General features: G+C 36.8%; 1 protein-coding gene across 2 annotated transcripts in view; it reads right to left on the bottom strand.

The window, feature by feature from the left end:
• Positions 1–1,984: 1,984 nt before the first annotated feature.
• ZBTB10 (zinc finger and BTB domain containing 10) overlaps positions 1,985–25,340 on the bottom strand; it is a 38,729-nt gene continuing 15,373 nt past the window's right edge. For both annotated transcript variants that reach the window (XM_032759912.2, XM_032759911.2), the window contains exons 3-6: positions 12,024–12,122; positions 7,470–7,646; positions 7,102–7,274; positions 1,985–6,827 (exon numbers count right to left, since the gene is read on the bottom strand). In XM_032759912.2, coding sequence (XP_032615803.1) covers positions 6,522–6,827; positions 7,102–7,274; positions 7,470–7,646; positions 12,024–12,122 — 755 coding nt within the window. In that variant the 3' untranslated portion in view covers positions 1,985–6,521. The remainder of the gene's footprint in view (positions 6,828–7,101; positions 7,275–7,469; positions 7,647–12,023; positions 12,123–25,340) is intronic.

Genomic DNA, 25,340 nt, shown 5'->3' with positions numbered 1-25,340 from the left:
GTTTTAAAAAAATCACAAAGGCTACTTTTGCATTGAGATTTCCATAGTAACATTTGCAGTAGGTTGGATTTGGTCATTACATCTTGCAGTAACATTATCTACTAGGGTTATGTATCCAGGGAAAGGATCCCAAAGGCTCAGTGCGACACCATGTATCCTATGCTTGGCAATACAAAGTAACTAAACGAAACTGGCTTGATAGCTACATGCCATATGATACTAACAGGCAAAATCCTTAAAGTTGCTAGTGCCTTTAGTCACTCACTTAGCAAATACTTTTGATCAACAAGCTATGTGCCAAATACTATTTGAGTGTACTTTGGAATCTTCTAACTTCAAACTTATCCCTAATCTCAAATATTTATTGAATGAGTTTGGTACAGAAAAATAATACTGAAATGGAAGTTCAGGAGTCCTGGGTCCTAAAACTGACTGGAGTCACTGTGGCAACCTCTCTGGGTATGCTTCATTAGTCTCTTACGGTCTCTTTCAACCTAAGTAATTCTACAATAATCTTGAAACCATCTTACGTATTATCTCACCAACTGTTAGGACCTGTGCCAAGAAGACTGTCTTGTGTTTAGCTTTCACCAAGATTCTAACACATACCTACTTACACTTGGAAGATTAGCTTTTTCTTATTGCCAAATTTAAGACTGGCCGTGGTGGGAAAAAATAATCTGGCTGACAGTAAGGCGCCATGCAGTTATGGAATCTGTAATATTTTTCATTCACTTTAATTAGCTGAATAGATTTCTATAGTTCACTTTCTTTCTTTAAACTTCAGAAAGACAGTTATGTCACAGCCTAAATTCTGAAGTACCTTTTCTTACCTAAACATAGATCCAATAATTCAATTTCCTACACCTGCTCCCAAACACTGGTCTGTGGTGATTTGCGGTGAAAAGAAAGTTCAGATAGTGACTTTTTCTATTAAGCTAAACCTGGTGTCTAAATTCTTAATTTCCTAAATTATGTCCTTTTTAGTGTCAAAACATCCTTCGTCCAGTACTTATACATACCAAACTTTATCATTTTAGTATTTGTTGACTAAGCAAAATAAAAAGTAACTACAAGGGTCCCAACACCTAAAAAAAAAACTAAGTACAAATCCAACTCTGAAATAGAAATGTTTGGTCAATACTGCCTTAGCCAAAATGATTAAGTAATCTCTTTCACTTTACGTAGCGTTATCTCCAGTGGTAGACCTTTTTCTGAAGCAGCCCCATTTCATCTTTGGATAATTAAAAACCGATTTTCAATCTTGAGCCAATGGTCCCAATCATGACCCCTTAGAAACATATAAAGTTTCTTAATTCTTCTGCCTCATGATAGCTCTTTACATGTTTAAAGGTACTAGGCATTATAATGCTATGTGGGCTCCCCTTTATTGTGCCCTTCTCCAAACAAAATCAACGAACTCCTATTTTTCTAAGTCAAGTCTGAATATCTGGCCAGTTCTGATTTCCTTTGCTCTATTACTAACTTTGAAATAACCTAAAAAGCTAGTTATGTTTTCTCTACATTAAGTTTCAAAGACTTGAAATTTATAACATCACATCACTTGTAGTCAATCAGTCCACAAATATACAACAACATGGGATGAAGCAGTTTACCTTTGCTTTTCAACCCATTTCCAAGATTATGCACAAATGTAAATTACAGGGGAATTTTTAATATTTTCTAAAACCTGTAGAGAATCTTAAAAGATAACACTGATTACAAATCACTGCTATTAATTAAAGCAGGATTACTTGGAGGTAGTCTGTCATTTATGTACTTTCATATAAAAACATACAAATAAAAAACCCTTATAGTATTCTATAATTCAAACTTGTAAGCCTTAAGTACAAAGATATCTGAATTATACATAAGTCAAAAGTTCATTAAGGTGTTCCCCTTACCCCAGTTAGCCTAAATTAGTACACTTGCAAAGAAATCTGAATTAAATGTCAGTCAATAAAATTCACAAAGCCAGAAGCAGTTTAGTGCTCACAAGTTTATATTTTTAGGTTTGAATAAAGATTCTTGTGTATTTTCTAAATACACAGACAAAACAGTTTCGGAAGTTTACATACATGTCTTAGGACACTTATATTAGGTAGGTAATTTACATTTTAAAAAGTTGGTCTTCGTAAAAGATCTTCCCAAAGAGCTTTTACAAACAGCAGGCGGAAGTGTTCTTCTATGTTTACAGTGTTCAAAATGCCAATGCTCCCACTAAATAATGGCCTCAACCATCTCTCCTCAACCCAAAATATTGTTCTCAATAGCTAGTGTACTCCAAATTTAAGTACCCAATGTCATAAAATTTAGGGCTAGAAAACATCTTTTGAAGTGTGCTTATCCCTAACACATTTTAAACTATCTAGAATTCTTTAACTTCAGTTGAAAGCAGGGATACAGCAGGAAAAAAAAAACTTTCCATTTTAAGTCCTAAAGTGACTAAACACCTGTTAGTTCTAAGTGTGGATATTATGTACCATAGTTAAGTTTAAGGATCTGGGTGACTGAACGGCACAAAAACTGGGGTTTCTATCTAGTTCTTCAGATAAAAACCATTCTTTTATAAAATTAAAATGCCACAGCCGGTTAAGAGCAAGTGCTACACTGATGTGTCTTAATATAGTCAAAGTGACAAAACAACTGCTTTATGAGGAAAGAGTAGTAAGGAAATTTGTTGGGGGGAGGAAAGACACTCAAAATTCTAAACACAGCTGTCTTATAGGAAAAATATAAATCCAGAGACTCCATTAAGAGCTGAAATTCTACAAGAGTTGTTTAATGAAGCAGCAACAGAGCCTCCCTGAAAGAGTATGGGCTTCAGAATCAGACGTGGTCAAATCCGAGCTCTATCACAGCTGTGTTAAATTAGCCAAGTTTCTGAATTTCTCTGAGCCTTTCCTCATCTATAAAATGGAGACAATTAGCACCTAACTTGTAGAGGATTAAGGTAAAATCATGTATACAGCACAACGGCAAGTGTGGGCACTCAAAAAAAAAAAATTGGTAGTTTACTGAATCGTTTTTCAGAAAAATGAATCTAAACCCTTCATGCTATGTTCAGAAAATCCTAAAAAATATAAATAAAGCTTACTAAAGTTTTAAAATTTAAGATTTTTAAAAAGCTATTTTCCATCACACTTTCCCCCGTATGATACTACTCCAGTGATATTCAGGCTGTTTACACCATTTTGTATTAATATAAATGCCCAAGTCCTAATCCTTTCATTTCCTATTTTCTCCTTCCTTCCCCCCATCTTTTCTTATTTCTTTTTCCTCTTGGTTCTTATCTATTATTAAACAACTTTAAGATGTGTTATGCACCTATTATGTACCAGTGTTCTAAGCACTTTACATGAATTAACGCATTTAGCTCACTCTTTTCCATTAGGATAGCTGTACCTAACACAGCTAGTGTGTTTTCCCCAATTTCAAAGCTACTCATTACTGTTCAGTTTCCCTTTCCTATAACGTTTCTTCTTTTTTAAACTCTTAATTGCTAGTGTGCTAAATTTAGCAAAATATCTAGTAAATAAGAAAAATGAACAGGGGTCCATATGGAAGTATCTGTCTCTGAGAACTCTAAGAAATAATGCACAATCTTGATTTATGAGACGGTCTGTAACTACAGAGTGAATATGAAAGAAAGTTTATACTCTTCCCCTTCATTAAAATTAAAAGCTCTAAAATACTTTTTCATTTAAAATATAAATTACAAGAGACAACTTCGCCAAATGTGTAACATGATTCTGCCAGAGTTCCACAGACAAAATTATGAGTACTTCATTGTTACCTCTGAGACCAATCATAAGTTCTTAGTATCTATCAACTTCCTGAAATTTTACTGTAAGTCAGAAAAAGAATACACTTAAAAAAATAGAAATGTCCAGTAGTATACCTTAGTACTAAAACTATTTTTTAAAAAGATCTACATGGGAAAAGGCAGTCCCTCGAGATCATGAAACAAAATAAGTTAGGCAGTCAGCAAGTAGAAAAATCTGTCAATTCTGTTTCTGGTAAAATGTTTACTTCAAAGAAATTTTTATATAGGCTGAGGCTAATATATTCAAGAGTATAAACACTTTTCCTTTGGATTACCTAAAAACAAACTTTTAAAGTATCATATTTCAATTGACTAAAAATATAGCCAAATCTGTCACAACACAACATAAAAGTAATGGACAATTATAGAATATTTTAAATTAACAGTAACAAGCCATCTACATCAAACCTTATTTCCAACTAAAACCAAACAAAAGCACAACAATCCCGTAGTGTACCAAGTGTGTATTTCAATTTACTGTATGCAATCTAACAAAAATTTGGTCATAATTTACCAGATATACATAAATGATTTAAGTAGTAAAAGAAAATTCAGCTTCAAGAGAGTAAGTTCATATCTTGAGGAAAAGTAAAAGTACATTAAGAATGTAAAGCCAAGTCCAGTTTCTATGCAATAAGTGAACTGTAGTCTAATAAAGCAGATTTAGGTGATTTTTAGATATATATCTTTGTTCTTTAATATATATTTATATATAGACAGATCTACCAATTGTAAACTAGTTTATTTAAAGGAAGGGGATAAATGGGATGAAAGAAATCTTTATACTATACTTACATATTCACAAAGAACATTTTACGTTTAAAATACTTTTTCATTCATAGTATCTTTGCCCAACTAATTTCTACCAGAAATACATTTTACTCATTTGTCTAGAACATTAAGATGTACTCATCTGTTTTAAACAAAAATCAAACCGAAACTATTCTTATCTGTCAGGTTTACAGTTATGTAGAAACTACAATATAGATGACAAAAGATGCATCTAACCATGTAACTGTAATTTATCTTTGATTTATCCAAGCAGAAACATCATTGTCTAATAAACCATTATTCTACTGAAATCAGAGACAATGATAAAGCTTGTCTCTTAAAAAACATCAACTTTTCAACTTTGATCAGATGGAGCACCAAAGGGATTATATCTGTCAAAGCATCTTTGCAATTTTTTCCACATAACTAGCATAATTTAGTTACCTGATATAAAATAGGAAAATATACTCAATTTTTATTTAAAAGAAAGCTGAAAATATGACATCCCTCAATCTTATATAATACACAATATGCTAATAAATGCCATACATGTTAACAATACGTGAAATGCTGCTGAGAGTTCCACAATCGGCTAATTCATGTCACCAGGCTAAGTAAATCTGACAATTTCACCTCAATATGTCACCCTTTGTACCTGAATTTAGTTTACAGAATAATAAAGCTTCTCAGGATTTTATTTGTAAGATTTTTGAGACTTGAATCATGGTGACTATTAGAAAGACTGTATCAAGGTGTAGTGACTTCAAGGAACAGAAAAAAATAAATTAAGTATTGATCATAATTTCAAAACAATCAATATCCCACTAAGTATGAAACAAAAGAGAATGCACATTTTGTGTTAATTTTAATGATAAAAGGGACACGGGTAAAAACCTGATATTTCACTTATATTGCATAACAAGCTAACCAAACTGGACATGGTGGATAAATTATAAAACAAATCATTTTACTTATTTCTATGATTTTTCTTTCAATTAGGTCTTTCAAATAGGACTGAGGTATAGTACACTGGCAAAAATAATGAGGCAAACAAGAATAGTGCCAAAGTAACAGATACCCAAAACCGAATACCATGTCAGAAAATATCATATAGTAACCATTTATCAGATTAGAGCAGCAGAAGAAAGTTACTTCTAAATCATAATCATTTTAGTGGTATTTGTCAACTTCGCCACGGTAACTTCATAACATCATTCTTCATTTGTGTAGTAAAATTCATGTCAAAAAGGAAGGGGGGAATGGAGGAAGTCAGTTAGTTCATTCCAATAAATTACCTCTCCAGTTCTTATAAACATGCCCATCAGCACAAAATCGAGAAATAATACCTAAGACTAGAAGAGACTTGGTTTAAGTTATGAAGCAAATTAAATGGAAAAATACAAGAAAATAGAACCAACGGGGTTGAAAAAGCCCCTCACTGAAAATCTGTATTAAAAAAAATAAAATTAATAAAAATAAAAATAGAAACAAAACTCTACTAGTACAAACTAGCCTGAGTGGTTTGATGGACAGAGTGATTGGGTCAATTGTCACTGTACTTCCATAAATGGATTTTCTCCATTCATGTTAAAGTAGTACATGAATGTAAGCTCTTTAAGGACTATTTTCATAGGACCCAAATAGTTACTGTATATCCTATAAATAAAAAATATTTTACTTTGATAACTGACTGAATATGTGGGGACTCCATATAATCCAACCACATGGTTGTTTGCTGTATAGTCCTGTGCAAATATAAAAAAAAAAATTTTTTTTGCTATAAGGCTTTGACCCTACAGTTTTCACAGCAACATAACTACTATCCAGCATGTACCATATTTTGCAAGCCTTCAAGTTCAACAATCCAAATTGTCGATTCATATTAGGTCCAAATGCAGCATCCTTGAGGAGTATAGTAGGTCAATTAATCATCTAGAGACATACAAACTTCTCCTGATTCATCCCATCGAGAGGGATCATTCTGATCTTCTCCGTCATCAACTAGCTCTTCATCAGCTTCTCCTACTTCATTCTCCTCGTATTCTTCATCCCGAGGGAATTCTGTATCCTGTCCCTGATCTACACCTTCTTGCCCTCCTGGTTGTGATTTATCTGCACAGTCTACACAAACACCATAACGTCGAGATCCATGTCTTATTCCAACACTGGCTGCTAACATGAAGATCTTCTTACACACCATACATTTGTATTTTTTATCCTTTTTATGCACCTAATTGAAGGGGGGAAAAATCCAATATAAGGATATTATATATAATAGAATGCATTTGAACCACTCAAATTAAACCACACATTTAATAGTGAATGAATATACCACTGTTTCTCTGTAAAAAGCTCACTATCAGTTCATAAAGTCAAACTCTTTGTTTAAAGCAATTTAGGAGACAATCTTCCTTAAATTCACAATTAACTGTTTAAATCCCTTTAAACTTCACTGACATAAATATAGTTTCTCTCAAAGATCTGCTGTATTTAAAGTTACTTACCAGGGAATGTCTTTTTACATGTTCTCTCCGAGTAAACAGTTTTCCACAAATATCACAGCTAAATGATCTCACTCCTGTGTGAATGAGCAAGTGCCTTTTTAGTGTTCGTCTGTATTTGGCTACATAGCTACAATGAGGGCATTTTAACTTGTTCATGATTAGAGATGATTCACCTATGAGAATTAAAAAAAGAGAAAGTGCTTATTACACATTGAACAGAAAACTTGCTATCAAAACTTCTTTATCTCTGAGAACAGCAATTACGTGGAGCTCCTGCTACTTGGTTTTTAAAAAATGCAGAATATGAAAGCTTAATTGTTAACAATTATTTAATTAATTCTGTATTTGTTTAGTTGACTAATACTTGCCATTTTCCCAGGTTTCTTGTTTGGGCCAAGATTCTGGCAATAATCCATACTTGAAATCATTTGAAGCACCTGGTATCAATCCATACTTGAAATCATTTGAAGTACCTGGTATCAAACCATACTTGAAATCATTTGAAGGACCAGGCATCAAACCATACTTGAAATCATGTGAAGTACCTAGTACAAGTAAAAATTCTGAATTAATAATGGTAATAAAGATCTGTCTCTCATCAGAGTCAGAAAACAGAAAATATATTTATATCCTGCGGGCATTATGATAGAATTTCATAATATGAGTTAAATAAAACTGTATTTTAGTCTAAAATTGAGATGTCTTCCTACTTTATTATCACAATTAAACAAAATACTATTCAACTATAGTAGAAGAAATTCAGTTAAAAAAAAATTAATCATGGGCCAGGCACAGTGGCTCATGCATATAATCCCAGCATTTTGGGAGGCTGAGGCAGAAGGATCACTTGAGCCCAGGAGTTTGCAACCAGCCTGGGCAACACGGAGAAACTCCATCTCCATCTCTACAAAAAAATTTTAAAAATTAGCTGGCCATGGTGGTGTGCCTGCAGTCCCAGCTACTTGGGAAGATCATTGGAGCCCGGGAGTCGCAGTGATTGAAGATTGCGCCACTGCACTCCCGCCAGGGCCACACAGTGGGATCATGTCTCAAAAAAAAAAAAAAAAAAAAGGTGGCGGGGGGGAGAAAAAAACGTCAATATCATTTAATTGTGCAGACGTCACAAGAAATTACCCTTTTAAAGGATGGGTAGACTCAAACCAGAACTCGTAATAGTTGCTTTTTCTAACTACTCTATCACTTGAGATTGTATCACTCTAAAGCCCAGCTATCAAATGGGATATTCTCCTTATTACAAATCCAGGACAGGCACATAATTTTAAGATTAATTGGTATAGAAAAATAGACTAAGAATAAAGAATATATACAGGATAATTAAAAATGTAAAGTTCTATTACTAGATCCTTGATGTTTCAGACATATTAGGGCAAGGTAACTGAATGCTCTCAGGGTTCACTGAAATTTTCCATCCTTAAATAAAATAACATGCAGAAGATAGAATCAAAATAGAATAATGCATGTGCCTAAGGATCTTCAGATTAGCAAGGACAGGAATTATATCCACTGGATTTAATTCCACCTTTAATGTAATTCCTTGGACCAGGAACCTTTTGGCAATAGGAATATATCCAGAATCTTCCACAACTATTGCCACCCTGATTCAATCAATCATGAGCTCTAGCCCCTAGCCGGTCTTCAGTAGCCACCAAAAACTTGTCTCTCTACTTCCACTGTTGCCTTCCTAGAGTCTGTTCTCAGCAGAGAAATCACAGATTCTTTAAAACACTACCTTAAGTCAGGTCACCACTCAGCTTACAAGGCTGCAAAGACTACCCACCCTCACAGTAAAAGCTAGAGACTTTCAATATCCTCCAAAGCTTTACCTGGTGGAGCCCTAGCTTCCAACTGCCCTTTCCTTTCAGTCACTCTATTCCAACTATACCGACCTCTGTTCTGTTCCTTGTCCATGATAAGCATGCTCCCAATTCAAAGCGCTTAAGCTTTCCTCTGCCTAAAACACTCCTTGCCAAGATACAGTTCACTCAAGCAGCAATAATACATTTTCCTCCCATGGGCATCATGGTTTTAAAAGTAAAGAATGTTTACCCAAATGGATCTCCTAAGAATCATTTCCCATATATGTTCCCAGACATGCTGTCCCTCTTAAAAATTAAGATAACTTAAGATTCCTTTTTGGTGAAAGTCTTAATACCCAACAAAGTAAAAATGTCTCTAAAGTATTTTAAAACTGCACATCATTACTATTACTGTAAACTGTGCTGTATTTGGAATACCTTCACCAGTTTTTGATGTAAAGAAAGCCCCCTGAACCCACAGCTACATATAATTCAACTATAAGTCATTATAGCTGCACCTAATTAGTATTTGGGAGTAAGTTGTAAGAATCCTAAAGTGAAGCATTTCTGTGTGAGGGATAAAGAATGGGACAGAGGTGGTAGCCTGGAGGTCAACCTACTGTTAGTTTCACATTTCTAAACAAAGTTTGAGCTTTATGATCCATATTTCTTGTCTAAATCAGTACAAAGTCAAACTCCTGTGCCTATCTTACTTGCCTTGGTTTTTCTATTGTCTAAGACATATGCCCTACAATTACTTATAGAATAAACGTTATCTAGCAAATGCCAATATGTATTTCTGACTTGCTCAAAATACTTGGAAAACTAGCATCAAAAGACACGTTAGATGTTCTAATATCTACAATTAAATATTATTCACAACATATAATAAGGAAATAGGCCAGGCACAGTGGCTCGTGCCTGTCATCCCAGTAATTTGAGAGGCTGTGAGAGGATCGCTTGAGCCCATGAGATTCAGGCCAGCCTGGGTGACAGAGCGAGACCCCATCTCAAAAGAAAAAGGAGACAGAAGAATATCCCTAAAACCATTTGTAAACTGAAAATCCAAGATTCAACATCCATGATAACAAGGAATGAATACTCTATCTGGAATACAAAGTGGTAATTCAAATTACGCAAACCTTGCCCCAAATTTCTTTTATCTCTCCTAATTCTTACAACAGAGAATACTTGTAGGAATTACAAGAGTGGCCTAAATAAAGGTACTGTCATTGTAATTCAATACACTTAAGGATCATTAAGGTCATTATAGATCTCTTCAAAATGGTGCTTACTGATCAATAATATCCTTCTGGGTACATTATTCCACAATAGAAAACTAAGGAAAAAGCAATGTAAGTTTTTGACATCAAAATCATCAAGCAAAGGCTGATCTCAGATGCAAAAATACTAATGAATCAAAATGTCCCCTTTAAGAGGAATAATCCTGTATCAAAGGTTTACAAATTTAAAATTTTACATATGAATTCACACACCCCTAATTAAACCCATTCTTGGACTACATTTCAAAACTGAGAAAGCAAGTGCAGTAACATCTTCTTGCGCTGTTGGCGATTTTCTGTAGAAGCAAAAAATCTTTAAAATTCAACATATCTGACGTACAAACTGCTAATTTCAAAACTTGTTTTGTAAATTCTTTTAAACAGTCAGGGGAAACCACCTTAAGGCGGTTTCTTCAGAAATGTGGCTTTATTTTGGTCAGTACATACTGAATTCAGAGCCCATGACTACTCTTTGTAACAAGTACCTCACTGTCTCTCTTCTCACCAACTTTGAAAAGAATTCCAAAGCTAATAAAATTGAAACAAGCAATAAACATTCATATCTATCTTCAACAAATACTAGTTTTGTCAAGTTTTTATGTACACACATACATGCTTTCTATGCACTATTTGGAAACATGCATGCTCGTAACTTCAAGCCTAAATGCATCTTCTAGAACATGCTCCTAGATAACCACTGTATAAGAAATTTAAAATTGATTGAATATCACTTAACACACACTACATATTCTAATTTCCAGTTGGCCCCCAAATGTCCTCTTTCGTCATTTTTTGTTCCCATGATCTAATCAAGATCCATGCTGCACTTCAGTTTACTTCCTTGGTCTCCTTCAATCTAGTGGTTTCCCCACTTGTCTGTCATAACATTAACATTTTAGAGTTTGGACTACCTGTCGTATACACCGATGTCTGGGTTTTCCTTTGTCATTAGATACAAGCTAAACAGTTTCTCAAGAATACTGCATAGGAAATGTTGTATGCCAGGTGGTACATCAAATCAGCCAGCCCTTAATTTTAGTTTGTTCTCTTATTAATGACACTAAGTTTAATCACTTAGTTATGACAATCTTCCTCAGATCTCTTTATTGTAAATTTACCTTTTCCCCTTTGCAAGTGGAAATCATCTATGGGAATCTATGGGAATAATTTGAGACCATGTGAATATGATATTCCCCAACAACCTTTCACCCAATCATAGTGGGACAAGCCCGTTAACAGTGGCTTAACATCCACTGATGATTTTGAATTATTTCCTGTGGGGGTTGCAAAATAGCTATTTTTCCAATTCTATCATTCTTCTATCAGCTTGGCATTCTTCTGTAAAGAATAACTTTCTTTTATTCTATTTTATTCATAATATACTCATGGATTCTTTGTTTTTGTATTCATCAAGCTTCCTCCAATGCACTGCTGATATCACACAGAACTAATCAACATTTTCTATAACCATTAACTACACCATCATTTTGCATAAAAACTAATTAAAATAAAATCAACCATTATTGTAATTACCATTTCCGTTCCATATCTATATACCAGCAGGAAGCCATAAGGCATATTAACTCAATTACTTTTTATATGTAGGAGTTTTTAAAACTAATGACTCCCTCAAACATACAAAACCAGAAACATCAATTTGCATTTACCAATTTTCCAGTCATCATAAACATAGCTACCATAGATGGAAAGTAGTTATATACAATAGAACCCCCTTATGGGAGAGAAATTACAGTAGGCTGCAGGTAAGATGTAACACTTCCCAATCTTAAATGTACTGTTGCTAAAATCTTACTGTACCTACCAGCATCACCTCCATCTTGACTAGTGCCAGCTTCAGCCAATAAATTTGCATTCACATTCCTATCACCATCTGGCCCCGAGAGTAGAGCACCATCTAAATCTGAAAAGGAAACATAGAAAAATTTATCTACAAACCACACCATAGCCACCACCCAAAACATCACTCTTTCTTGGAACTGTTTCTTAAATAAAAAGTACCATCTGTAAGTAATGAATTATCTGTGTTCAATACTACAAGGCTCACAGAAGCCTAAGACATGTACAGTGAGTACAGTGTACTGGTTAGGAATGGGCTGTAGAACCAGGGTGAATTAGGTGCCACTCCTATTTCTGTTACAGGCTATGTGACCATGTGCCTTAGGTTCTCCCTAATTTACATCCACCTATATCGTAGATGTGATCTAGGAATCTAATTGGATAATATAACAAGCCAAGTGTTACAATTATGGTACTTGGCACTCAAACAATACTGCTAGTACTAACTAGTAAGTGCTAGATGTATAAAACATTGTTGGTGCATCCATATTGGTTCAGAAGTGAAGAAGACCAATTAAAGCTAGACTGCTTGGCTGGAAGTGGTGGCTCAGGCCTATAATCCGGCACTTTCAGAAGCTGAGGTGGGCGGATCACTTGAGGCCAGGAGTTTGATATCAGCCTGGTCAACATGGAAAAATCACACCTCTACAAAAAAATACAAAAATCAACCAAGTGTGGTGGCACACACCTGTAGTCCCAGCTACTCGGGAGGCTGAGGTGGGAGGATCCGCCTGAGCCCGGGAGGCAGAGGCTACAGTGAGCTGAAATCACACCCCTGCACTCCAGCCTGGGGCGACAGAGTGAAACCCCAACTCAAAAAAAAAAAAAGTTTTTGTCAGAATACAGAATATAGATGGCAAATAAAACCATGGGAGTGAAACAGATGAGACAGTGAGAAAAGATTAAGTATACTGAAGAATCCTAACATTTAATGAGTTACAAAAAATATATAAAAGACTTTTAAGGGAAAGTAGTCCACTTTGCCAATGCTCCCTAGAATTCAAGATGAGGGCTAAAAATGGACATCACTTTCATTCAATAAGCACCTAGGATGTCACTGGTAATCTTGCTGAGCGATACTGGTGAGTAGGTGGGGCAAGCAGAAAAAATAAAAGTGGTCTGTGTTCTGAAGAGAAAAGAAGATGATCAATTAAGAAAAAATACTGACAATCTTTTTGAGAAATTTAGCTATAAAAGGGAAGCGTGAGAAATAGGGTAACGATTGATTTTTTTCTTAAGAAATTGAAAGGTAATTTTTTTGGAGACAGGGTCTCCCTCTGTCCCCCAGGCTGGAGTGCAGTGGCAGGATCTCAGCTCACTGCAACCTCTGCCTCCCAGGTTCAACCGATTCTCCTACTTCAGCCTCTCAAATAGTTGGGACTACAGGTGCACACCACCACACCTGGTTAATTTTTGTAATTTTTTTGTAGAGACAGGGTCTCACTGTGTTGCCCAGGCTGGTCTTGAATGCCTGGGCTCAAGCAATCCTCCTGCCTTGGCCTCCCAAAATGCTGGGATTACAGGCATGAAACACAGCACCCAGCTGAAAATTACATATGTAAATACTGACAGGAAGGAGTCACCAAAGGGAGAAGTTAAAGATACTGCTGAAAAGAGAAGGAATTATCCACTGTGTAAGATTCCTAAGAAGTCTTGCGATACAGGAGCACAGGTCTGGGTACTTAAGAGAGACAGCAGAGACAAGCAGTGTATATAGAAAGTTAAAGCCAGAACTTAAGGATATTCCACCAGGCTGTTGGCTTCTTTTTTCTCTGTAGGGTGAAATTAGTAGAATGTAGCATTATTGCTTAGAGTAAATGGGTTGGAAGTCAGAACAATGAACAAGTATTTAATGTGGAAAGAACAGTAAATAGATACAGAACTCCTCTGCCCACTCCTTAAGAACGGGGATACTGTTTAGGTATCTAGGATAACAGCTAGATAGGATACTATATAGGTATTTTCCCAGTATTTATCATAATGCATGATAAATAAAAGGCTTTTAAAAATTTTGTTTGCCATGCATGGTGGCTCAAGCCTGTAATCCCAGCACTTTGGGATATATATTATAGTTAAATGCTGGCTTGAATAGTCTTGCCCTTTGCAACTTGTATCACTAAACAAAGTTTAGTTTTAATTCATGGTACCTGAAGAATAATTTGGTTTTTTGGTCTACAATTAAACTAAAACCTATCATGAACTGAAAATATTTAATTGAAATTTAGTGGTTTTATTTTGTATTTCAATAATCAAAAAATAAAATTGGCCAGGCATGTACTAGTCCTAGCTACTGAGGAGGCTGAGGCGGGAGGATGGCTTGAGCCCAGGAGTCCAAGGCTGCAGTGAGCTACAATCACACCACTATACTCCAGCCTGGGCAAGAGTGAGACCCTGTCTCAACAAAATTGAAATAAAAATAAAAAGTACAATTATTCAATTTCACTAGATTTCGCAATCTTTTTTTAAAAAATCATTCTTCTGAAATGCAGTCTGTTCAAGCACATTTCTTACAATTCTGCCAAGTGGGTTTCCAAATACAGGTTTCTATTTACGCAAAATTCTATAGTGAATTGTTGAAGGCTTTCCTCAATTCTTAAGAGGCATTTCCTATCTCCTACCCTACCCCTAAAGTATTATATTAGAATTTGTGATTTCTAATTCTACATGGACAACAAGTATAGATCTCCTTGGCCAAAACCTTACGAAATAAATAGCAAGTATATTTGTCTTGTGTCTCTTTTGAAAGGCATCAACTACTTGGTTCTTGATATCAAAAACAAATCTCAAAAACAGGTGAGTTCTTCCAAGTTGACAATCTTTTGACAATAGTGTGCTTAACTTTCAGGAAGCAATATATTATGTCACTGCTTACCTTATTCAAAACCAGCCAAACCACCTAGCAACTCATTATTAGAGATGTTGATATGAATGGAATAGAAGCCAAACAACCAACCATTTACTTGACACGAATGAATTTTGCTTCATTAGGAAGCACGATAGCAACTCTTGGTCATCATCTTTTTCTCTAAAATTACAAGATTACAAAATAAACTCTAATACATCTGCTTTTGTGATATCCAGTATCTTCCTATGGGAATCTTATGCTTCATTTAAAGGTAGCAAAAAAAGGGCTAAGATTTCTTTGCAAACAGCACAAATCCTTTCTGAAGACTGATTCAAACATTAGTTTCCTTTCCCTTCTTCTCACTACTGCACTTGTCTAAAACGCACACACACACACCACACTGGTTTCACAAGATGACAGCTATTTTTCTGACTGGTGACAGGTACATGGGTGGTAGGTAATATTCAAATGACCAGAGCTAAATGACAAGCCATGTAGGATTTCTTCTATTTTAAAAAATGTCTTTTCTCAGTGAACAGATAATAGCAATCCCTATAACAAAAATGGATTGTATGCATACAGCAGTAAAATCTTTCAACTTTTTATCAATGAGTAAACTAAGGCTGAGGGAGGTTAAATAACAAGCTAGTGGCAGAGGTCTGCACTATTTAGTAACTGTATTACATTGCTTCCTGACAGTTTATTACAAGCACCAAGCCTCAGGGCCTGGCACATAAGCAGGCAATCAAAAAACTACAATTTGCAATGCTGGGAACATGAGTGCAGAAGTATATTCACACATACTTTGCTACTGATACTTGATATGCTCTTTTTGTGAAATGAACAAAAATAAACATTAATTCCACTCTGTGTTAAGCCAGCATCCACTTTATTACCTTCCCTTTATTTAACAATACATTCTCCAAAATCTTAAAGATACCAAGGTACTAGCTATCATTGCTCTTTACAGTAATACTTTTTGTCTACTTTAAAGCAACCTCCTCCTTAGAATTCACATTTATATACTTCTCTAATTAACCATGTATTACATTTTAAAAAATATCTTCATGAGAGGTACTATTCATGGAAGGACGGGTACAATGGCTCATGTCTGTAATCCCAGCACTTTGGGAGGAGGCCAAGGTAGGAGGATTGCTTGAGCCCACGAGGAGTTCAAGGCTGCAGCGAGCTACGATCACGCCACTGCACTCCCTCCATAGGTGAAAGACCAAGACCCTGTCTCCTAAAAAAATGAAAATATTACCATAGATTTTTGAAAATCTGGTAACAGTGGAAAAAGAATGAGATGGGATTAAAAGACTGGTCGACTGGTCTAAATCTCAGTCTCTACCTCCCCAAAATGTGCCCATGACCAATGATATTAGTAAATGAAAATATTGAGCAAAGTACAAGACAAAACAAGGTATCATTAAAGACAAGACTAATCTTGGTGCCTTGGTCATGACAGGAATCTTAGATCACGGTGGGCTAGCAACCCTTCCAAATCATGTGCGAAGTAAGTAGTACAGCACCTGCCTGTGAATGCTAAATTAAATAAGACTGAGTTAGAAAGAAGGTTTCCCTGACCATTTGCTTGTGGTTCTCAATATTCCAGCCATTAGGCAAGTGCAGACTAATCCAGATTTTCTTAGAACACAAATACTCTTGAAAAGATATGAGACAAGACCCTGGGAAAGAAGTTTTAAGAAACAGGTAAACAAGTTGTATGAAAACTCAGACTAAGATCTACTCAACTTCCATTTTCATATAAACACATATTAGCGCAAGTTTCCCTTATGGTGACAGTTTCAGAACTAAAAGTAAATGTGTTCGGTGTTTTCCCACCCCCCGAACAGGTACAGATTTTTTCTCTTCAGTTTTCTCCTTTCAGTGGAGAGTAAATTCAGTCGCAAATGTATTATATAAACCACCCTTTACAGTTCCTGTAGCGGCCTTTTAAACTCAAAACAGCTTCCCTTTCACTCGCAAACTCATTGACAAGTGACTGCCCCATCTTACTTAGACTACATTCAACTGTTTCTTCCTTGCATTATTCCAAAGTGCTGTTATTTCTCCCTAACAGGTCCCCTCAGTACATGCCCCACCTCCAAGCCATGAAAAATGCTCTTAAACTTTTTAGTCTTAAATGCAATATAAACAGATCAAATCTCTAGTTAAAAACCACTCACTACTTCAGTCTATAAAACAAGTCACAATTTATTACAATACAAAAATAACTAGTTATACCTATAGACAAGGTGGCAGGAAATTGGAGACGTCCCCACAACACTACCCCTTTTCTATTCTTCTACCCACTTATTCCAATTTCTTCCCATCTTGCAAGTCAATGAATGCTCTTCTTCCCCTCCTAGCAAACTCCTACATAACAAAAGATCCACTCACACTGCCTTCTCTATGAAGCTTTCCCCAACTCTTCTGGGCAGTTAGGACTGTTCCACTGCACCCCGTCATGCATCTTAAATAATCTAATTTTAACATTTATCACATGGCACTGAGTATGTTTCTACCCCACAGTCACCCTATTGTGAATAAGTTCCGCATAAGGGACTCCTCAATCTTGACATTATGTGGCCTATTGCTCAGTGTCTTTAGATTTTAAATGAAAACGTTTCCAAATTTCCTATTATATGTGGAAAGCTATTTTGGAGTTCCCAGAAAGTTGTAACATTTCTGAAGAGTAAAGCTTTGAATGAAAATTTACACTATCTGGTCACCCTACTATATATTAAGTCTGTATCAGAAACCAAAAATTCAGTTCTATAAAAAACTTTCAGGGACTGACATTTATATGGTTTAGACAACTTAACACCTTTAGCAGGAAGAAGTCACAAAAATGCCTTAACTGACCCACATTAAGACTTCTACAGCTCTTCAGCTTTATTCTGACCACTTGAAGAGTTTCTAACTTACAGGTAATAATCACCAGTGCAGCAGCCACTTCTTGGGTCAAGTATGATACAGGGAAGGAAAGCAATAGTAAGCAGAGCAAAAGGGGAAAAAGTGACAGACTATTTCCATTACCATATGGTTGCGTACTACCATCTTTTAAAATTAAATACTGAAGATTCTTATGCATTAGTATATGATATAACTCATTAGCTATTATTTATTTTTAAAAATAAGCATCAGGGCTGGGTACGGTGGCTCATGCCTGCAACCTCAGGACTCTGGGAGGCTGAGGCAGGAGGAGAGTTGAGCCCAAGAGCTGGAGACCAGTGTGGGCAACATAAGGAGACCCTGTCTCTATCTTAAATATCTAAAAAAAATTAGCCAAGAGTGGTGGCCCATGCTACTCAGGAGGCTGAGGCAGGAGGATCACCTGAGCCCAGGGGTTTGAGGCTGCAGTGAGCTATGATCACTGCACTCCAGCCTGGGTAACAGAGGGAGACCTTTTTTTTTTTTTTTTTTGAGATGGAGTCTCGCTCTGTCCCCCAGGCCAGAGTGCAGTGGCGCAATCTCGGCTCACTGCAACCTCTGCTCCCGGGTTCAAGCCAATCTCCTGCCTCAGCCTCCTGAGTAGCTGGGACTACAGGCACCCGCCACCACGCCTGACTAATTTTTTTTGTATTTTTAGTAGACACGGGGTTTCACCGTGTTAGCCAGGATGGTCTCGATCTCTTGCCCTCATGATCTGCCCGCCTCGGCCTCCCAAAGTGCTGGGATTACAGGCGTGAGCCACCGCACCCGGCCTCAGAGGGAGATCTTGTCTCTTAATAAAATAAAATAAATAAATACATAAGTAAGCATCTGGCCTTCAGCACCCTCCCAATTATTAGAACCCCTCCCAAGTTACTAATGAAAAATGAAATTAAATTCTGATTTGTAGCTCATCCTTCATAGCATACTCCATAGGATGCCTAAGAGGTTTAGCAAAACACTCAGAATCTCCTAAGAGAATAAAAACTAATCCAGGTCCATAAATCTGTTAAGTGAGACCCTTGGGGTAAGATTTAGAATGCAGAATTTTTCAGATTTTATAGCTATGACTGTAACACCCCATGTGGGGTCTGGAGTAGTACCCTACAATCAAAACATTAATATTTATACAAAACACTAATATTTATACAATAAAACATGAATATTTGCAGGGCGTGCTGGCTCACGCCTGCAATCCCAGCACTTTGGGAGGCCAAGGGGGAGGGATCACCTGAGGTCAGGAGTTCAAGACCAGCCTGACCAACATGGAGAAACCCTGTCTCGTCTCTACTAAAAATACAAAATTAGCCAGGCATGGCGGCACATGCCTGTAATCTCAGCTACTCGGGAGGCTGAGGCAGGAGAATTGCTTGAACCCACGAGGTGGAGGTTGCAGTGAGCCGAGATCACACCATTGCACTTCAGCCTAGGCAGCAAGAGTGAAACTCCATCTCAAAAAAAAAAAAAAAGAAAAGGTCGGGCGCGGTGGCTCACGCTTGTAATCCCAGCACTTTGGGAGGCCGAGGCGGGCGGATCACGAGGTCAGGAGATCGAGACCACGGTGAAACCCCGTCTCTACTAAAAATACAAAAAAATTAGCCGGGCGTGGTGACGGGCGCCTGCAGTCCCAGCTACTCGGAGAGGCTGAGGCAGGAGAATGGCGTGAACCCGGGAGGCGGAGCTTGCAGTGAGCCGAGATTGCGCCACTGCACTCTAGCCTGGGCGACAGAGCGAGACTCCGTCTCAAAAAAAAAAGAAAAAAAGAAAAAAACCCCATGAATATTCACATTTAAGGAAGTAAAAAAATATAAATAGCTGATTTGTTGCCAACATGATTAAGAAAAAGCTTTGAGTCCTCAGAGCTTTTAAGATTTCAGAATTTAAAGGTAGAAATTTTACTTCTTTCCAATTAGGGAGGCTGTCTAGGATACACTCAAGGCTAATGTTGTGGCAAAACTGAATGTAAAGCCCAAGTATCCTTCACCAAAGCCATGTCCCATGGTTTTGAAACATATTTTAGACTGGACACAGTGGCTCAAGCCTGTAATCCCAGCACTTTGGGAAGTCAGGCTGGAGGATCCCTTGAGCCTGAGACCAGCCTCCTTGGCAACAAAATAAGACTTCATCTTTACTAAAAAAAAAAAAAAAAAAAAAAAATTAGCCAGGCATAGTGGTGCACGCCCACCTGTAGTCCCAAGTACTGTGTGGGGCTGATTGGGGGAGAGTGAGGCGGGAGAATCACTTGAGCCCAGGAGGTTGAGGTTTCTGTAAGCCATGATCATGACACTGTACTCCAGCCTGGGTGACAGAGCAAGACTCTGCCTCGAATATATGCCTTATTACGATTTCTTAAATCTATCTGGTTTGGATATTCTTTTCTCAAAATAGTTTTCAAGGTACCAAATTGTTTGCTTTTTTACGAAAAAAGCAATTACACAAATAAATGCAAAGCTTAAACCTGATTTCGACTCTACTTGTAAAGATTAATACAAACCTAAAAATGCTGCAAAACTATTTTTCCATCAGAAGTCTAGGTTAAAGAAACTTCCACGTTATTTAAAAGAATTCTAAATTTTATCTTTTAATCAACTAAAATTACCTTACATTTGAGTACTCGTATGGCATAAGGAAAAAAAAATCATTTACATAGAACTACATCAGCTTGTGGCAAAGATTAAAACATATAATAATCGACTGCTGCATTTACTAGAAAATATCTGAGGAAACTGTCCATTATATTACTTGGTGTCAACTACATAAAAAACCACATTGGAGAAATTCCTTTCAGAAGTCAGTACCAGGAAGTTTGTCATCCTGGTAGAACTGGTATGTTTTTCTCTGTTGAGTAAGGCTGTTTAGTATTTTAGAGCCAATTAAAAGCTTAATTAGGGCAACCACATTTATATCCATGATGAGCACTCAACTTCTTTGCCAATTTTACTTTATTTTACTAATTTGTTTCTTTTGTCATTTCAAAATAAGGTATGTACACATGCAACGTACATACAGAGTAGAGTAAAATTATTTGTAATAGGTAGAAGTTGCTAGTACGACAGGTATAAATTTAAAAATCTAGGCTCAGAAAACCATGTTCCATGAGCCCACAGAATAAAGTGATTTTAAAAAATGAGATTAACACCTGACTTGTTCTAGTTAAATGGGACACAACATGTGTGAATACACGTTGTAAAACAAATTTAGGCACTAGTTATCTGTACTTCTGTAATTCAATTTCTAATCTCAGGTTATCTGCTTTATTTGGCTAAAATCTAATGTTTCCCGGTTGTAAATCAGCAAGACAAGGATTTTGAAATTGCTACATTATCAGAGCAATTCACTCATGACATCATTTTTACCCTTATTTGATTACCCAGATTTTAGTTTTTGCTGACAGTTTTAATTATTCCATAATCCCAGTATGTGTATATTCTCTTAGAACAGAAATTTCTAACTTTTTCTGAGTTCTACCTTCAAATATTCTTGTGTATAAGAAATGATCTGAAGTGAAGTCAAACAACAAATATGACTCTGTAGTGAGTCAAACAACAAATATGTTAATTTCAAGATAAAAAATACCATCTGAATAAAAACCCTGCAGATATGGATACACCTTCTTATCTCAATCTTTAAAAGGCACCCAAACAAAAGCTTCAACATTATACAGGACAGCGTTATTAGAGCTGTATCTTACAAGCTCTGTGCTGAAGACCTGGGGGAAGACACAGTAACTAGAAGAGACCCTCCCAAATCCAAACATGCCAAGTATTGTTTGCAGATTGAACAATTCACTAAGACTTTTCAGATGTTTGCTATAGAACTTTAAATTCATTTAAAAGCATTTATTTCATGGAAAACTGTTTTCTCAATAAATGGAAATTAAAGCATAACTAATAATGCTGGGGATCATAAAAATATTTTAAAGTTAAAAGGAACTAATTTTTTAAATTTTATTATTATTATACTTTAAGTTTTAGGGTACATGTGCACAATGTGCAGGTTTGTTACATATGTATACATGTGCCATGTTGGTGTGCTGCACCCATTAACTCATCATTTGGCATTAGGTATATCTCCTAATGCTATCCCTCCCCTCCTTCCCCCAAAAGGAACTAATTTTTTTAAAAAGATAGGAATCTACTACTTTAGTAGTTAATTGCAAGGTTTTAATGCAGGATAGTCCTAAATATGAAACCTGCCTCTTTCTACCCTTACTAGCTGAATGACCTTGGGAAGGCCTTAACGTTGGTAAACACAGGCTGACTGTGTTCTATATTGATCAGAACTTGCCTGGAAAGTTAGAGTAAATTCTGTGTATTCATCACAAGGTGGGCAGAAGAGCACACAGCCTACAAAAACAGGACTTTTTAAATGTCTAACATTTGAAGGGTCATCAGGTAGATTAGAGGAATGAGGTTAGGTTTAAATTATACTATTCCAGGCAGGGCGCAGTGGCTCACGCCTGTATTCCCAGCACTTTGGGAGGTCAAAGTGGGCAGATCACTTGTGGTCAGGAGTTTGAGACCAGACTGGCCAACATATAGTGAAACCCTCTACTAAAAATACAAAATACAAAAATTAGCTGTGTGCAGTGGTGCACGCTGTAGTCCCAGCTACCTGGGAAGCTGAGGCAGGAGAATGCTTGAATCTGGGAGGCGGAGGTTTCAGTGAGCCAAAATCATGCAATTGCACTCCAGCCTTGGTGACACAGGGAGACTCTGTCTCTCAAAAAACATAAATTAATTAATTAATGAATTATAAATTATACTATTCCCAACGACAGAATTAGGAAGTTATAGAGAAGCAAATTTTGGCTACATTTAAAATGACTACCTAATAATCAGTCATCCTACACTGGAAGCTGCTTAAGGAAGTCTTTACAAGCAGTCAAAAAATCAAGCTGAGGCTAAGACCACCTATCTGGCATTTGGTAGAAAGTACACAGCACCGGAAAACTGATATGAATAACCTCAATTGTCTTTTCCAAGTTTAAGGAGGATTGCCATGACCAAGAGAGTTACTTCATATTTGTCACTTAATTTTCATAATAATTCTAATAAAATCAACACAATATTTTAATGAGGAAACTGAGGACAAGAGCTTAATTTGATCATGGACTACAGGGGGTAGGTGGCATAGCTTATTTTTAAATTTTAAATTCATTATGTTTGACTCAATTTAGGCTCCTTCTAATATAGTAATATTTGCTGATCTCAACCTTAACTCATAAAATTACCTGTAGAACTTTAAAAAAAATTCCACATCCAAACCACATTCCATACCAATTAAATTGGAATCCACAGAATAGAGACCCTTTACAGTATGTAATGCTCCCAAGCCGGGCGCGGTGGCTCACGCCTGTAATCCCAGCACTTTGGGAGGCCAAGGCGGGCGGATCACGAGGTCAGGAGATCGAGACCATCCTGGCTAACACGGTGAAACCCCGTCTCTACTAAAAATACAAAAAATTAGCCGGACGAGGTGGCAGGCGCCTGTAGTCCCAGCTACTCAGGAGCCTGAGGCAGGAGAATGGCGTGAACTCCGGGGGGCGGAGCCTGCAGTAAGCGGAGATCGCGCCACTGCACTCCAGCCTGGGCAACAGCGAGACTCCGTCTCAAAAAAAAATAAAAAAATAAAAAATAAAAAAAATATGTAATGCTCCCAAGTGATCCCAACGTGCATACCCATGATTAAGAACCACTGCTATATACAAAGGGTTGGCAAGTTTTACTGGAACACACCTACCTTCATTTGTTTACCTATTACAAAAGACTGCTTTCATGTCACAAGTGGCAGAGTTGATGAGCTGATTTTTATGACCAACAAAGGTGTAAGTCTTTTTTTTTTTACTGTTTTAGCCCTTTACAGTAAAAATTTGCCAGTCCTTGGCTCTATATCATATTATACCCCAACCATAATGCTCTTTTGAGACCCATTTATTTTTTCCACCAAATAACATTGGTGGCACGGATAGAACCAAATTTGTGAGTTAAGCAAGGTTCGGATACCAAACTGCTATCAATGAAATGAAAATAATCCTTTTTAAGAGATGGCTGGGCACGGTGGCTCACGCATGTAATCCCAACATGTTGGGAGGCCAAGGTGGGTGGACTTGAGGTCAGGAGTTCGAGACCAGCTTGGCCAGCATGGTGAGACCCCCGTCTCTAGTAATAATAAAAAAATTAGCCAGGCGTGGTGGCATGTGCCTGTAATCCCAGCTACTTGGGAGGCTGAGGTAGGAGAATCGCTTGAACACAGGAGGCAGTGGTTGCAGTTAACCAAGACTGTGCCACTGCACTCCAGCCTGGGCAACAGTGAGACTCCGTTTAAAAACAAACAAACAAAAAAACACACAAAAAACAAAACAGATGTAAGAGATAAAGCATATTAGACCACCAATTAATTCATGATAGAACTAGTCCATTGATACAACCATGGCTAGGAGATACTTGATAAAAATTGCTAGTAATGTTATTGTTGAAAGTATGTGTTGTGGTTCATTATTAATGCTTTTCTTTAAACACTCCAACTATATGTGGCATTAATTTTTTAAATGGGGTTACTGCTGATTAGTTACCATCAAACAACCACTACACCCAAAACATCTTATTTATTCCTTTAAGGTAAAGTGTGTATATTTAAAAACACTACAGGGTTCCCATCATACTGTTAAATAGAAATAATCCATACAGCAGAAAGACAACGTAGCTCTAATGAGAAATTTGTCAAGGTCTTCTATATTAAGACAAAACAAAGTGCTAGCTAAGGAGTCTATCTACCCTTAATACTTCATTTAACCAAATTGTCTCAGGGATTTTATTGTTAAAACTTGATATAAAGTACAAGGAAAAAGATACATAGTATTCATTATATATACACACTTGCTGATTTTCACAGTAAAAATTTCACACACACACACACACACACACAAATTCCTACCACTGAAAGCTAACCCGAATCTTAAAAGCCAGAGGAACATTTCACAGGATTACTATGGCATTTTGCCCTCTGGCAACTAAAAACAGTGATTCCTTTAACAGAAAATACTCCATCCTCAGATGACCACCATCATATAAATCAGACACTGAACAGTTATGGTGCTTTGAAGTGAAAAAAACAAGCATTAAATAATGTATGACAGTGGTGGACAAGCCTCAGGTATGCATAAGAAACCTCAAACCCACTGAGCTTCTTCAAATAAAGATATGCACAGCCAGATTAAACTAAAAACAGTGGTCTTCTCCTTCTTTTAAAAAAATTCTCACCATAAATGTGATTCTCTAAGATTCCTATAGAACTTTTGGAGAGAAACATATGGAAGAGAAAGGCCTCAGAGGCTTTGCAATGAATGCAAAGGTGAATGAAAATCAGGTTACAGTAGACAAACAAAATAGCTTCTATGGTGAGAACAGAACAGTAGCTAGATGCTCTAGGCCAGGTGTGGTGGCTCATGTCTGTAATCCCAGCACTCTGGGAGGCCGAGGCAAGCAGATCACCTGAGGT

The sequence above is a fragment of the Hylobates moloch genome, unplaced genomic scaffold (genome assembly GCF_009828535.3).
Source record: "Hylobates moloch isolate HMO894 unplaced genomic scaffold, HMol_V3 SCAFFOLD_9, whole genome shotgun sequence".
NCBI lineage: Eukaryota > Metazoa > Chordata > Mammalia > Primates > Hylobatidae > Hylobates > Hylobates moloch.
This window is presented reverse-complemented; position numbering and strand designations above follow the sequence as displayed.